This window comes from Silene latifolia, chromosome 11 (assembly GCF_048544455.1).
Source record: "Silene latifolia isolate original U9 population chromosome 11, ASM4854445v1, whole genome shotgun sequence".
Classification (NCBI taxonomy): Eukaryota; Viridiplantae; Streptophyta; class Magnoliopsida; order Caryophyllales; family Caryophyllaceae; genus Silene; species Silene latifolia.
Genome location: NC_133536.1, coordinates 165002825 through 165014978, shown reverse-complemented (window position 1 = coordinate 165014978; position 12154 = coordinate 165002825). Strand labels below are relative to the sequence as shown.

At 38.1% G+C, this 12154-nt stretch overlaps 1 protein-coding gene across 1 annotated transcript; it reads right to left on the bottom strand.

The window, feature by feature from the left end:
- Positions 1 to 9994: 9994 nt before the first annotated feature.
- Positions 9995 to 11929, bottom strand: LOC141614294 (protein OXIDATIVE STRESS 3 LIKE 2-like). The gene is made up of 2 exons (XM_074433053.1): positions 11685 to 11929; positions 9995 to 10418 (listed from the first exon to the last, which is right to left on the bottom strand). Exons 1-2 carry the CDS (start codon positions 11927 to 11929, stop codon positions 9995 to 9997), a joined length of 669 nt encoding a protein of 222 aa, XP_074289154.1.
- Between the last annotated feature and the right edge of the window lie 225 nt (positions 11930 to 12154).

The following is a 12154-nucleotide window of genomic DNA, read 5'->3' as shown; positions in this document are numbered from 1 at the left end:
AGTATTTTTTCTTCTTCTAAAATATTAGATTTACTTCTATTAGGATTATTTGTCATAAGTTATTAGATCTACTTTGATTAGGAGAATTTTCTAATAAATTATTAAGAGGAAAAAGCTAGATCTACACTTATTAAGAATTCTTAAAAAGTTGGACTCTTTAATATCGCTCGAAAAGTTTATGCTTTATATATATGTATTGATTGTAGTGTCCGACCAATATGCTGAATGAATATGACACTAACCGAACAAATGAAATTAGTATATTTCATCGGTTAAACTACTATTTAATCGAAATTTACTAATTTCATCTAATCTAATATGTTTGTTTACCCAACAGGGCCATTTTTATTTTTGTTTGAAACGTCATTCACGAAAAAAACTTTTTTTTGGCAACTGTAAATAGAAATATACCTAACTAAACATGGCCTCACATGCGAGACCATGAGGAATACTATTAAAGGTCCTATGAATATAACTAAAAGCTAAACAGTGAAAGAAGTAGCAAGAGCATGGATGTCACTTAGAACATCCCCAAGATGTTGATGAGGCTTCTAGATCCCTGCAAGAAAACAAATAAGCGAAAGACAGTCCGAGGAGACTTCCAAGTGACGAATCCCTCTACCTATAGCCCAGAGCAGAACCACATGAACCCCCAATCCTTCAGCCTGTAAAGCTGACTCAGCTCTAATACTTCTTCTAGCCCTGAAAATAAGCTCCCCAATTTCAGAGTACACGACCCATTCTATTCCTGCATTATCCATTGATTTCCACCCAGCATCCACCATAATTCGCAAGTGTGTACACTCACTAATGGTACCAACAAAACAAACAAGTTTGCTTTCCCGAATCCAAATAAGTTGTTCATTCTGCTGTCCCGAATCATCATGCCCATCACTCTCCTTGTTGTTCTTAATCATGTCCAACGCCTTGTCCACCATCCCTACAACTTGAGTCCAAAGCCGGAAAAACAATTGCGGATGAAAAGAAACCCCTTGGAATAGAATATGATTTCGTATACTCCATTAATACCAAAGAGTGGCAAGAAACCTGACCACACGACCATCCGATTCCTTCAACTTAACCAAATAAGAAATCCAATCCATAATCCATTTTCCAATAGGCAGATTCGACCCATGAGTCGCTCGAATACCAATGTCAGACGAAGCCCAAAGTCTTCGTGATACAGGACAATCACGAAACAAATGCTCCATATTTTCCATAACCGTGCCATCATTGTTACATAGCTTACATCCCGAATCAAACCCAATATTCCGTCGTGCAAAATTTCCACCCACTAAAAGGGAGTTCGTAATAATACGCCATATCAGAATCTTCCACACTTGAGGCCCCGGAAGTCTCCACAATTTCTTTCTACAAAAAAGACGGTCATAATCATTCAGCCTTGACTTATCTTTCATTGTCCCCTTTTATCCATAAATTCACCAAAAAGAACCCCATAACCACTTTTGACACTATAATCCCCATCATTATTATGCACCTAGTAAACTTCATCATGTGTCCGCGTACGACCAATTGGAATAGCAAGGATACGTGTGGCACAGGCATCCGAAAAAATATTCCGAATTAGAGGTACATTCCAGCTTACATTCATCCCATTACAGCTTACATTTGACCCATTACACCTTAAATCCTTAATCGTTAAATTACATAACTCCATATGCTCCAAACCCAATACTCCGGCATTTGGTTCCGGATAATCACCACAAACCCATCTATTCAACCAAATATTCAGTTCCGACTCCAGACCCGGCTTCCATCCCACATGATGTTGAACGAACACCAGTCCCTGTAAAATACTCCTAGCACCCCATGATAAATTTGTCCCACTTTTTCGAATCACATTACCATTACAAAACCCCTTGTCAACCAATTTTTGTCGGAAGACACGTATGAAGTAAGTGTCATCACCACGCATAATCCGCCACGCATGCTTAGCCAACATAGACTTATTTAGACATTCAATATTTCGAATGCCAAGTCCGCCCTCTCTTTTCGGTAAACTTAGGAATTTTTGGCTACACCAATGAACAGGTTGCCCTTTCTACATCCAGGCCACCAAAAATGTGACAAAAGCGAATTAATCCTATTGGTCACACTTACCGGTATTTTAAACGCCGATAGAAAGTAGTTTGAAAGATTTGATAGGACAGACGAAATAAGAGTTAACCTTCCCGCAGGTGAGATAAAAATCCCATTCCAGGATGAAATACGCTTCATAACCATATCAACAATACCCTTAAAGAGTTCCCTCTTGGACCCCTGAAAATCAGTCGGTAATCCTAGATATTTTCCAAGACCCTTATTGCCTTTTATCTTCAAAAATTTAAAACCTTTTCGCTACTTCTAAATGTTGTACTAGGACTAAACAGAATCCCTGATTTTTCCTCATTCATAATCTGGCCCGATGCTCGGCAATACTTATCCAAAATATCCTTTAAAGTTTCAAAAGAATTCCCTTGATCTTGTAAAAAAAACACCGCATTATCCGTGAAAAACAAGTGAGTTAGTGGTTGTTCACCACCACCTAGTTGAATGCCCGTCAACGCCCCGGTTAACTGTGCCCTAAGCAAACTGCATGAAAGAACCTCCATACAAAGGACGAAAAGATAGGGAGATAAGGGGTCTCCTTGTCGTAGACCATATTGAGGGTTAAACAATCGTAATGGAGCCCCATTAAACAGAACCTGGTACGACACCGTTGTAACACAATTCATAATCAACTTAACCATTCGTTCTGGAATGCCCAATTTCCTAAAAACTGCTTGAACAAAACCCCATCGTACCCGATCATATGCCTTACTCATGTCAGCCTTAAAGTTAAAGCAAATCGGCCATACTTTCCTTTTTTATGTGAGTTAATCTTATGAAGAGCTTCGTGTGCTAACAAGACATTATCGGAAATATGCCTCCCAGGTACAAAGGCATTCTGAAACTCCCCAACCAGATAACTCCATTACCTTTGCCAAACGATTAGTGATACATTTGGAAACAATTCGCATAAAAATATTGCACAAGCTAATAGGCCGATAGTCATCTACCACTTCCAGACTATCACATTTCGGGATCAAAGTAATGAAGGTTCGATTAAATTCCTTAAGCACCATACCCTAATTAAGCACAGATAAAATGGCCTTAGTGACATCCTTTTTAATAAGATGCCAACATTTTTGGTAAAAGATAGCCGGTATACCATCAGGTCCTGGGGACTTATAGGCACCCATATGAAAAACGGCACGCCTAACCTGTTTGGCTGTGAATAGACGATTTAAACTATCTCCATTATCACTATTAACAACTTTGGTAAAATTACTTATTAAACATTCCATACTCTCCCAAAACTAAAAATAACCGTTTATCGAGAATGAGAGTACATATTAGCCAATATAGCATATAAGAAAGAAAGCTGGTTTATGTAGTGGTTGAGCTAGGAAATTTGTGGTTACATACATATACACCTAAAGAATACAATTCCAATCCTCATTAAAAGCTAATTGTATGTGCTATATACAATTACATATGCTTGTTTATGTAGTGGTTGAGCTAGAAATATATCAGTGAAAATTACATATGCTTGTGTATTTATACGATAAAATTATAAAAAAGAAGAGTGAGGTCTCGACTCTGACTACGCCCCTTCGTATAAAACTCATTGATGATGGGGATATTAGAGTAACTTTCAATGATATTGTATTGTCTTTCAAATACACATAAATCCATGTAAATAAACCGTAAATGATTCAAATAGTTTGATGATCATTAATATTTAATACTCCCTCCCATTCACAATAAACCTCCCATTTCATTTTGGCACAAATATTAAGGAAACACACTACCCCACCATATAATTAAATTTCAACCACACAAATACACTACCCCACCATACAATTAAATTTGGACCACACAAACACTTACCAAAAAAGGAAATAGGGAGGTTATTGTGAATAGACAGAAAAGGAAATAGGGAAGTTTATTTTGACTGGGAGGGAGTATTATGATTGGATTATCATGTTAGTTCTGAACTGAGCCTATTAAGTGCAAAGTATGAACTCATTAAAGCCATTTTGAAGGAAATCTATCTGCCTTAAGTAACCCTATTGGTCGGCAGGAGACTTTGAACTTCTAAGCTCTCTCAACGTGCTATCCCAGCCTAGTTCGGCTTCTTGCTGGGATATGATTTATGAACGTGGGATTAACAATTCGTTTTAACTAAACTAAAATTTATAGAATATGACTTTTTTTTTACTGCTGCCAAAAAAAAAAAAAAACTAAACTTAATTGAACCAACTTAAAATAAACATAAACTTAACTAAACTGACTTGGTCTTTTGTGTGTTTTCTTTTACCCTATTCAAGGGTTTCAGAGGGGAAGTGAGATACCGCTTGTTGTGCGGAAGCGTTAATACCTCTACTTGGGCCCCTACTACATAGAGTTGGTGGACACTACCGAAATGGGACTTGTGTTTCCACCCTAACACTTTTCAGTGTACTCCGTATAAGTTACTCGTATCACTTGGCCTTCCTTGACTCAGTGGTAGGCTTCTGGATATTCAATTTCGTAAACTCAACTCTTTAATATTTTTTCCTCCAAATCCGCTACATACGACATACTACATCCAGAGATTGCGTTTCCTCTAAAGAAAATTACAGAGTACCAAACTTAAGAAATAGTAAGAATTACTAGCAAACAAAAAAAGAATTGTAATCACACCATATGAGAGTGAAGGCGATTGCGATTAACGTTTCTTCTGCAATGGCGAAGAATAAAACCACTAAACCTAATTCATCTACAACTGCACAATCTAAACAAATTAATAATAATAATATTCAATCAATTAATACTGAAAAATCCAAAAAATCTGATACTACTACGCCAAATATTACTAGTAACAACATGAATTTAACAATTGATCGGGAAACGGAAGTTGCTACAATCAGAGCGGAAGTTGCGTCGATGTTACGCAGTGCTGGAATTGTGATACCTGTATCGATTCCTGTTACTGAGTCTGTGACGCTGGAAGTGGTTAAGGAATCAGAGGGAGTGCATACGATGAAGGAAGGGGAGGCTTCAAAGGAAAGTAACGCTGTGCAGCAACCTTCGACTGTAGAGGCTTTGGAAGGTAATATGCTCAAACTTACTATTGATGATGTTCAGGAGGAAATAGAATACTGGTCCTATGCGATTTATGGGTATGTAATGGGGGCAAACCCACCATGGAGGGCTTTGGAAGGTTACCTTAGGAGGGAATGGAAGGATTATGAGATTGCTAAGGTTGCGTTCTTACCAAATGGACTGTTTGTGGTGCGGTTTGCAACAATGGAACACAGGAAGTTAGTTTTGGAAAAGGGGATGTTTCTATTTGATGGTAAGCCTGTAATTGTTCGCCCTTGGGAGCCTAATACTAAGATTACTAAAGTCTCAGTTAAAACAGTTCCTATCTGGGTGAAATTGATGGGTTTAGATTTAAAATTCTGGGGAACTAAGTGTTTGGAAAAGTTGGCAACGATAATTGGGAAATTTGTCAGAGTTGATGACCTTACTCTGGACAAATCTCTTCTGGGGTTTGCTAGGGTTATGGTAGAGGTAGGTATTGACCAACATTTCCCTGAGAAAATTACGTTTCTGGATGAATTGGGGCAGACTGTGACGGTGCTGGTGGAGTATGATTGGTTACCGGTCACCTATACTAAGTGCAAAGGGATTGGCCATAAGGATAAACAGTGTAGGAGTGGCACTGGTTGGGGTAGAAGGCCTAACCAGTATGCTCCACAGGGGCCACCAAAACAGGTTTGGCAGAGGAGAGCACCTGTAGTCACTACTGTTGATACAGCTAATTTCTCATCTTTACAACAGGGTGTTGCAGGTTCTTCACAGACTGGTGGTGCTGGGATTGGGAACAGGGTGCAGAATTCTGGTAAGGGGATATTGATAACTCCTACTGTTACACCTGTGAACACTTCTAGCAATGATATCTTGACTCCAGCAAGGATTTTAACCAGGATAACTAGGCATGAATCAAGGATACCAGGGATAAAGGAAGGTGCATTTGTGGTAAACTTTAATGAAGAAATGGCTAGTACTTCACAAATGGTTGATAAAGGAGGAGGAGGGGAGGCTGTTGCCTCTCATGGGTAGCTTTGGAGTATGGAACATTAGGGGCCTGAATAGTCTGACTAAACAGAAAGATATTCAGTGGTGTCTACATCAAGCCAATGTGGACCTATTTGGGCTCCTTGAGACCAGGGTTAAACCTGGTTCTCTAAAAAAGGTAGTGGACAATTTATGTACTGGTTGGAACTATACTACTAATCATCAGTTTCATGGTGGTGGACGAATTTGGTTACTTTGGAAGGTGGAGAGATATGATGTGGATGTCCTTGATATGGATGCCCAATATATTCATATCAAGGTCAAGGATATTGTTACTAATGTTTCCTTTTTTGTTACTTATGTTTATGGTTTTAATAAAGTTGAAGAGAGAGTGCCTCTCTGGGATGCTCTGATCAGATTGACTGTGGGGGATCCTTGGATTGTTTTAGGTGATTTTAATAATGTTTTACATTTGGATGAGAAAATTGGCTTACCTGTTAGGGATATTGAGATTATTCCATTTCAGCATACCATTGATACCTGTGGACTACAGGATATGAAAAGTACGGGGTCCTTTTTTACTTGGAATAACAAGCAACCTAGCTCTACTAGGGTCTTTAGTAGGATAGATAGGGTCCTGGTCAATGATGAATGGATCAAAAATTGGCCTGATCACTATGCTTATTATGCTCCTGAGGGTGACTATGATCATTGCCCTTTTTTCATTCAGTGTGGTGATACCAGAATGCACAGGAAAAGACCTTTTAAATTTTTCAATATGTGGACTGGAGTTTCTGAGTTTAAGAATGTTGTTGAGGCTGGTTGGAAGCATGATATTCAGGGTACTCTGATGTATAAGGTGGTGAGGAAATTGAAGTTACTCAAGAATAGTCTCAAGAATTTGAATAAGGATTTGTTTTCAGATGTGGAAAAGAATTCTGAGATTGCCTATGAACTTCTATTGCATGCTCAAAAGGAACTTCAGATGGATCCTACTAATAGAACACTTATGGATAATGAATATAATCTCAGGGGTAGCTTTCAGATGTTACACAAAGCTAAACTGGAGTTTCTGAAGTAAAAGGCAAAGTGTGATTGGGCTCAAGAGGGTGATGCTAACACTACTCTGTTTCATAGGGCTATTAAACAACGTCAGCTTAGCAATAAGGTGATGCACATTCAGGATAAAAATGGGGATATATGCAAAACTCCTGCAACTATAATGCAGGCTTTTGTTGACTATTATCAGGACCTGCTAGGGAGTAATGGAAGTACTGCTGATATTTACCCCAATATTGTGACTAGTGGAGTTTGCCTGTCTAGTGAGGATTGGACTGCCATCAACAGAGAACCGACTAAAGAAGAGATTAAGTGCATAATGTCTTCCATTCCTGATGTTAAAAGTCCTGGCCCTGATGGATATTCTAGCTGTTTTTTTAAAGCTGGATGGGATATAATAGGTGATGATATTTGTGAGGCAGTCATTGATTTTTTTAGAGATGGCCAGATGTTGAAGCAACTGAATAGTACTACCTTGGTTTTGATTCCAAAAGTCCAGAATCCCTTCTCAGTGAAAGAGTTCAGGCCTATAGCCTGTTGTAACACATTGTACAAAGTCCTTTCTAAGGTCCTCTGTGATAGGCTAGCTACTGTCCTTCCAAAGATTATCAGTCCTTCCCAGGCAGCTTTTATCAAAGGGCGTAGCATAATGGGCAACATCCTGATAAGTCAAGACTTGGTTAGACTTTATAAGAGGGCAAGTGCCTCTCCTAGATGTATGTTGAAGGTGGATTTGTGGAAAGCATATGATTCCATTGAATGGAAATTTGTGCTACAGATGATGGTGGCCCTTAATTTTCCTCCAAATTTCACTCAATTGGTAATGCAATGTGTAACAACCACTACCTATTCCATTGCCCTCAATGGTAATACTCATGGTTTTTTCAAAGGACAACGGGGCTTAAGGCAGGGGGACCCCCTTTCCCCCCTCCTCTTCACCCTTTGCATGGAATATTTGAGCAGATTACTTGCTACTGGTTGCAACAGTCCTAGATTCACGTACCACCCACTGTGCAGGGGTCTAAAGCTTACTCATTTGATGTTTGCTGACGACTTGCTTCTGTTATGCAAAGGGAACCTTCCCTCAATCTTCACCCTTGTTGAAGCTTTTGACTGCTTTACTAAAGCTAGTGGCTGACATATCAATTCTGATAAGACGGATATCATGTTTAATGGAGTGCACTCTGAGGTGGAGGACATTGTTTTAAGGAAGACTGGTTTTAAAAAAGGCAATTTGCCTTTCAAATACTTGGGTGTGAACATCTCTCACAAGAAATTATCTAAGGTTGACTGTGCCATGCTAGTGGATAAGATGACTCAAAGAATTAAAGGTTGGAATAAGAAGAGAATCTCTTATATGGGTAGACTTGTACTGGTGAAATCAGTATTGGCAACTTTGCATAACTACTGGGCTCAAATTTTTGTTCTACCCGCAGGAGTAATGGATAGGATCTAGGCACTTTGCAGAAACTTCCTTTGGGAAGGGACTGACAGCTATTCCAAGGCTCCTCTTGTTTCTTGGAAAGTTTTTTGCTTGCCTTTAGAAGCAGGGGGTCTGGAAATATGTGATAGTAGAGTTTGGAACATTGCTGCCGTGGGGAAATTGGTGTGGTGGATTGTTGCCAAGAAGGACATCTTGTGGATAAAATGGATAGATAAAATTTATCTAAAAGGACAGGACTGGGCTACTTACCAACCTAGCTTAAATAGTTCCTGGGCCTGGAGACAGGTGTGTGCTGTCAAGGATAAGTTGATGGGAGGTTATGTTGATGGCAAATGGCTGGGTAAAAGTGGGAAGTACACGATTGCTGATGGTTATGATTGGCTTAGGCAGGGGTCTTGGCCAAAAGTTAACTGGTATAATATTGTCTGGAATAGGATCAATACTCCAAAACACTGTTTCAATGCTTGGCTTATTCAACATAGTAGACTTCCTACTCTGGATAGGCTATGCAAGATGGGTATTACAACTCAGACAGTCTCTTTTTTATGCGGAGAGCAGAATGAAGACCATGAACATCTGTTTAAAAAATGCAGGTTTACGTGTCTCTGTTATTCAAGAATTCATAGCTGGTTAAATTTGAGAGGAGTTAGGTTTGGCAATGCTGGGGAGATGTTGAAAAACAGGCAATATTCTGGTTTCATCAGGAAGTTGGTATGCTCCTTGGTGGTGGCTACGCAATATCATGTCTGGTATGCTAGAAACATATGCAGGCTGGAATACCGGGTTATCCATCCAAAAGCTATCCTGAAAGCTGTTCAAGAGGATGGTAGATTGGCAATTCAAAAATATAAGTTTCACAACATGTCTCAAATTGATAGAAACTGGTGTAGAGGGCGTGAGTTGATATTCTAGTAGTACTGATGTTGTTTACCTTTCTGTTGGTAGGCTGGAATATGTTATTGCATAGGTTGTAATATGGTGATTTTCCCTTTTTGGGATTGAGCTTAATACTACTTACATTTTCACCAAAAAAAAAAGAATTGTAACAATGCTGTGACACTAATGTGAAGGACTCAAGAGCACTTGCTCATCCTAATAATTTTTTTTTTGAGGTGCAAGAGGCCTAGTCTAATGGTTAAAACAAATGTACTGTACACATCATGTTGCAAGTCATTCAACACAAAAATAATACGCCGTATATGATATAAGCAAAATCTCACATTACTGGCGGATATTACAAGCACAGTTCACTGTTAGCAGCAACCACGATAATTCAGTAAGCATAAATCCAACAAAGATGTACAAGTGGTCGAACTATGCCTACTATACAAACAATAAACTCCCTACATCAAAATGTTATGTCTAATTGTCCACATTAATCAGTTATGATATTTCATCGTTTCTAGTCCGTTTCCCCATCAAATTAGTGTTCAAAGCACTTGCCCTCACAACACAGTGCTGCAAATCGACCAGAGAGAATGGCCTCCAAGGTGGGGGATGAATTGGAGATGAGTGAGGGGAAAGGGACGGGATTCTCGAGTCATCACCTTCACAATTTTTTATAGCCACCGCAAAGGCCAATGTGTTTCGACTGGCATTATTTGACTTTTTCGATATTCCGAGTCTCGGACTTTTGAGGGTTGAGGTTCTACCCTTATCATAAAGAAGACCGTAAGCAAGCAGTCTTTTGCGTTTCCGACTATAAGCATTCTCGGGTTTTGTTAGATCTTTGACAGACGAAGTTGAGGTGTCAGCCAGACTGGTGAACGACTTTGATTTGCCATTGTAGAAGTTGGATATTCCTCTCCTGAAGATTAAAAAATAGTTTCTTCCGCATAAGAGAACATTTAAAGAATATATCCTAAAGATTGAAGGCATATTCTCATCCAAGAAAATAACACTCGAACTTTAAATGATTTAAGTGATTAAGGTCTTAACTGAGGAAAAAAAAAGCCCTTCAATTTGTCTTTTTTTTTTTAATTCATTTCGAAACATTTCCTTGAGAAGGCAGATTCCTAAAGCATTTTAATACATGTTCTAGGGTTTAGTGACCACATATGGTTGCAAACACGAATTAAACAAATCCCATTTATCGTCTTTTTGCCGCATAAACCAATCAAAAATATTGAATTATAAGGAAGATTCTTAGAATCTCTACTCTTTTCTGTTCTCCACGAATAAAAAAGCAATCAAATTGCATCAACGATTACACCACGATCTGATACCAGTCCAGATTCCAATGACAATAAATGAACTTAACAAATACTATGGAAGAGTTCAACATAATAAAGAAACAGATATGGATTCTGCAATTAATTTACAAGTCAGTAACATCTATCGGCATCAAGTACTCCGTAATAGACACATCCAATCAAAATTCGATAGCAATTAAGCACCCATTAGTCTAATCACCAAACATTGCATCAAGGGTTCATAACTCAAGTTTAACAAATTTATCGTCTCTTTACACTCTCTGGTTTCGTCAATGGATTTGAGCATTTTAGAATCACAAAGGTGGTTTGGTTTATACGTTTCAGCAATGCTGCTTCCTCAGAGACTCGAACGTGATACATATGGTTAAGCTAGATCAACCACGCAATCTCGTCCAGAAAATCAAGATTTCTCTTACACTTTCAAATAAGATCTCAAAACAATTATACCTTTTTGAATAGATCCGTTTTACAATATACTTGAGTAACACCGCCTTACACACGTATTTGTGATCTTTCATTATGCGATACATGATTCACACTATTCCACTTCAATCTCATATTCTCCTTTGATCTCAATCATTTACGTAGCTTTGATTGAAATGTCCCTCACAATATATACGGAATTAAAAGGTAAATAAGTGATCTGGACGGAGGGAGTAGGAGCTTACATATCTAAATGTATATAAATAAAAAAAGTAATCATCATGAAACAAACAAAATCGTTTTCTAAATTGTAATCAAAGTCACAAACTTTAAAACAAAACAAACACAAAATCACAAACTTTATCATCAGATTGCACTACATTCTAGTACTAAAGTATCACAAAGTTGCAAAACTATGAAAAATGTACAAAAAATACCTAATTGATAAAGCTTGTTCCAAAGCTTCAATAGCAGAATTAAAAGGGGAAATCTTCAATTTACTCTCAACTTCATCATCAACATCATCATCATCATCTCTATGAAGATCATCATCACTGTTGATCCCAATTGAAGAAGATGAAGAACAAGAATTGCATTGATCAAACACCAACCCACCATTGTTACTCTGATGCAAAAACCCACGAGAGATTGGTTGCTCTATCATATGATTATTATCCAACATTATAGACATTATTAGTTACTATTATTATTAACTTTTTAATTGGATTTTATTGCACGAATTGGAAAATGCTCATATTATGTAAGTTTGGATTTGAATTAATTTTGTTAGAGTGAATTGGAATTAGAGAGATAAAGTGGAGGAGAGGAGAAAGAAAGGATGAAGAAGGAGATGGCTGCTAATTATAGGGTGTGGATAAAAAATATTTACAAATGATTTGATTTTTAA

Coding starts and splice junctions, on each gene's coding strand:
- LOC141614294 (XM_074433053.1), bottom strand. CDS start 11,929: ATGTTGGATAATAATCATATGATAGAGCAACCAATCTCTCGTGGGTTT. Junction 10,419..11,684: donor GAACAAGCTTTATCAATTAG/GTATTTTTTGTA, acceptor TTTAATCTTCAG/GAGAGGAATATCCAACTTCT.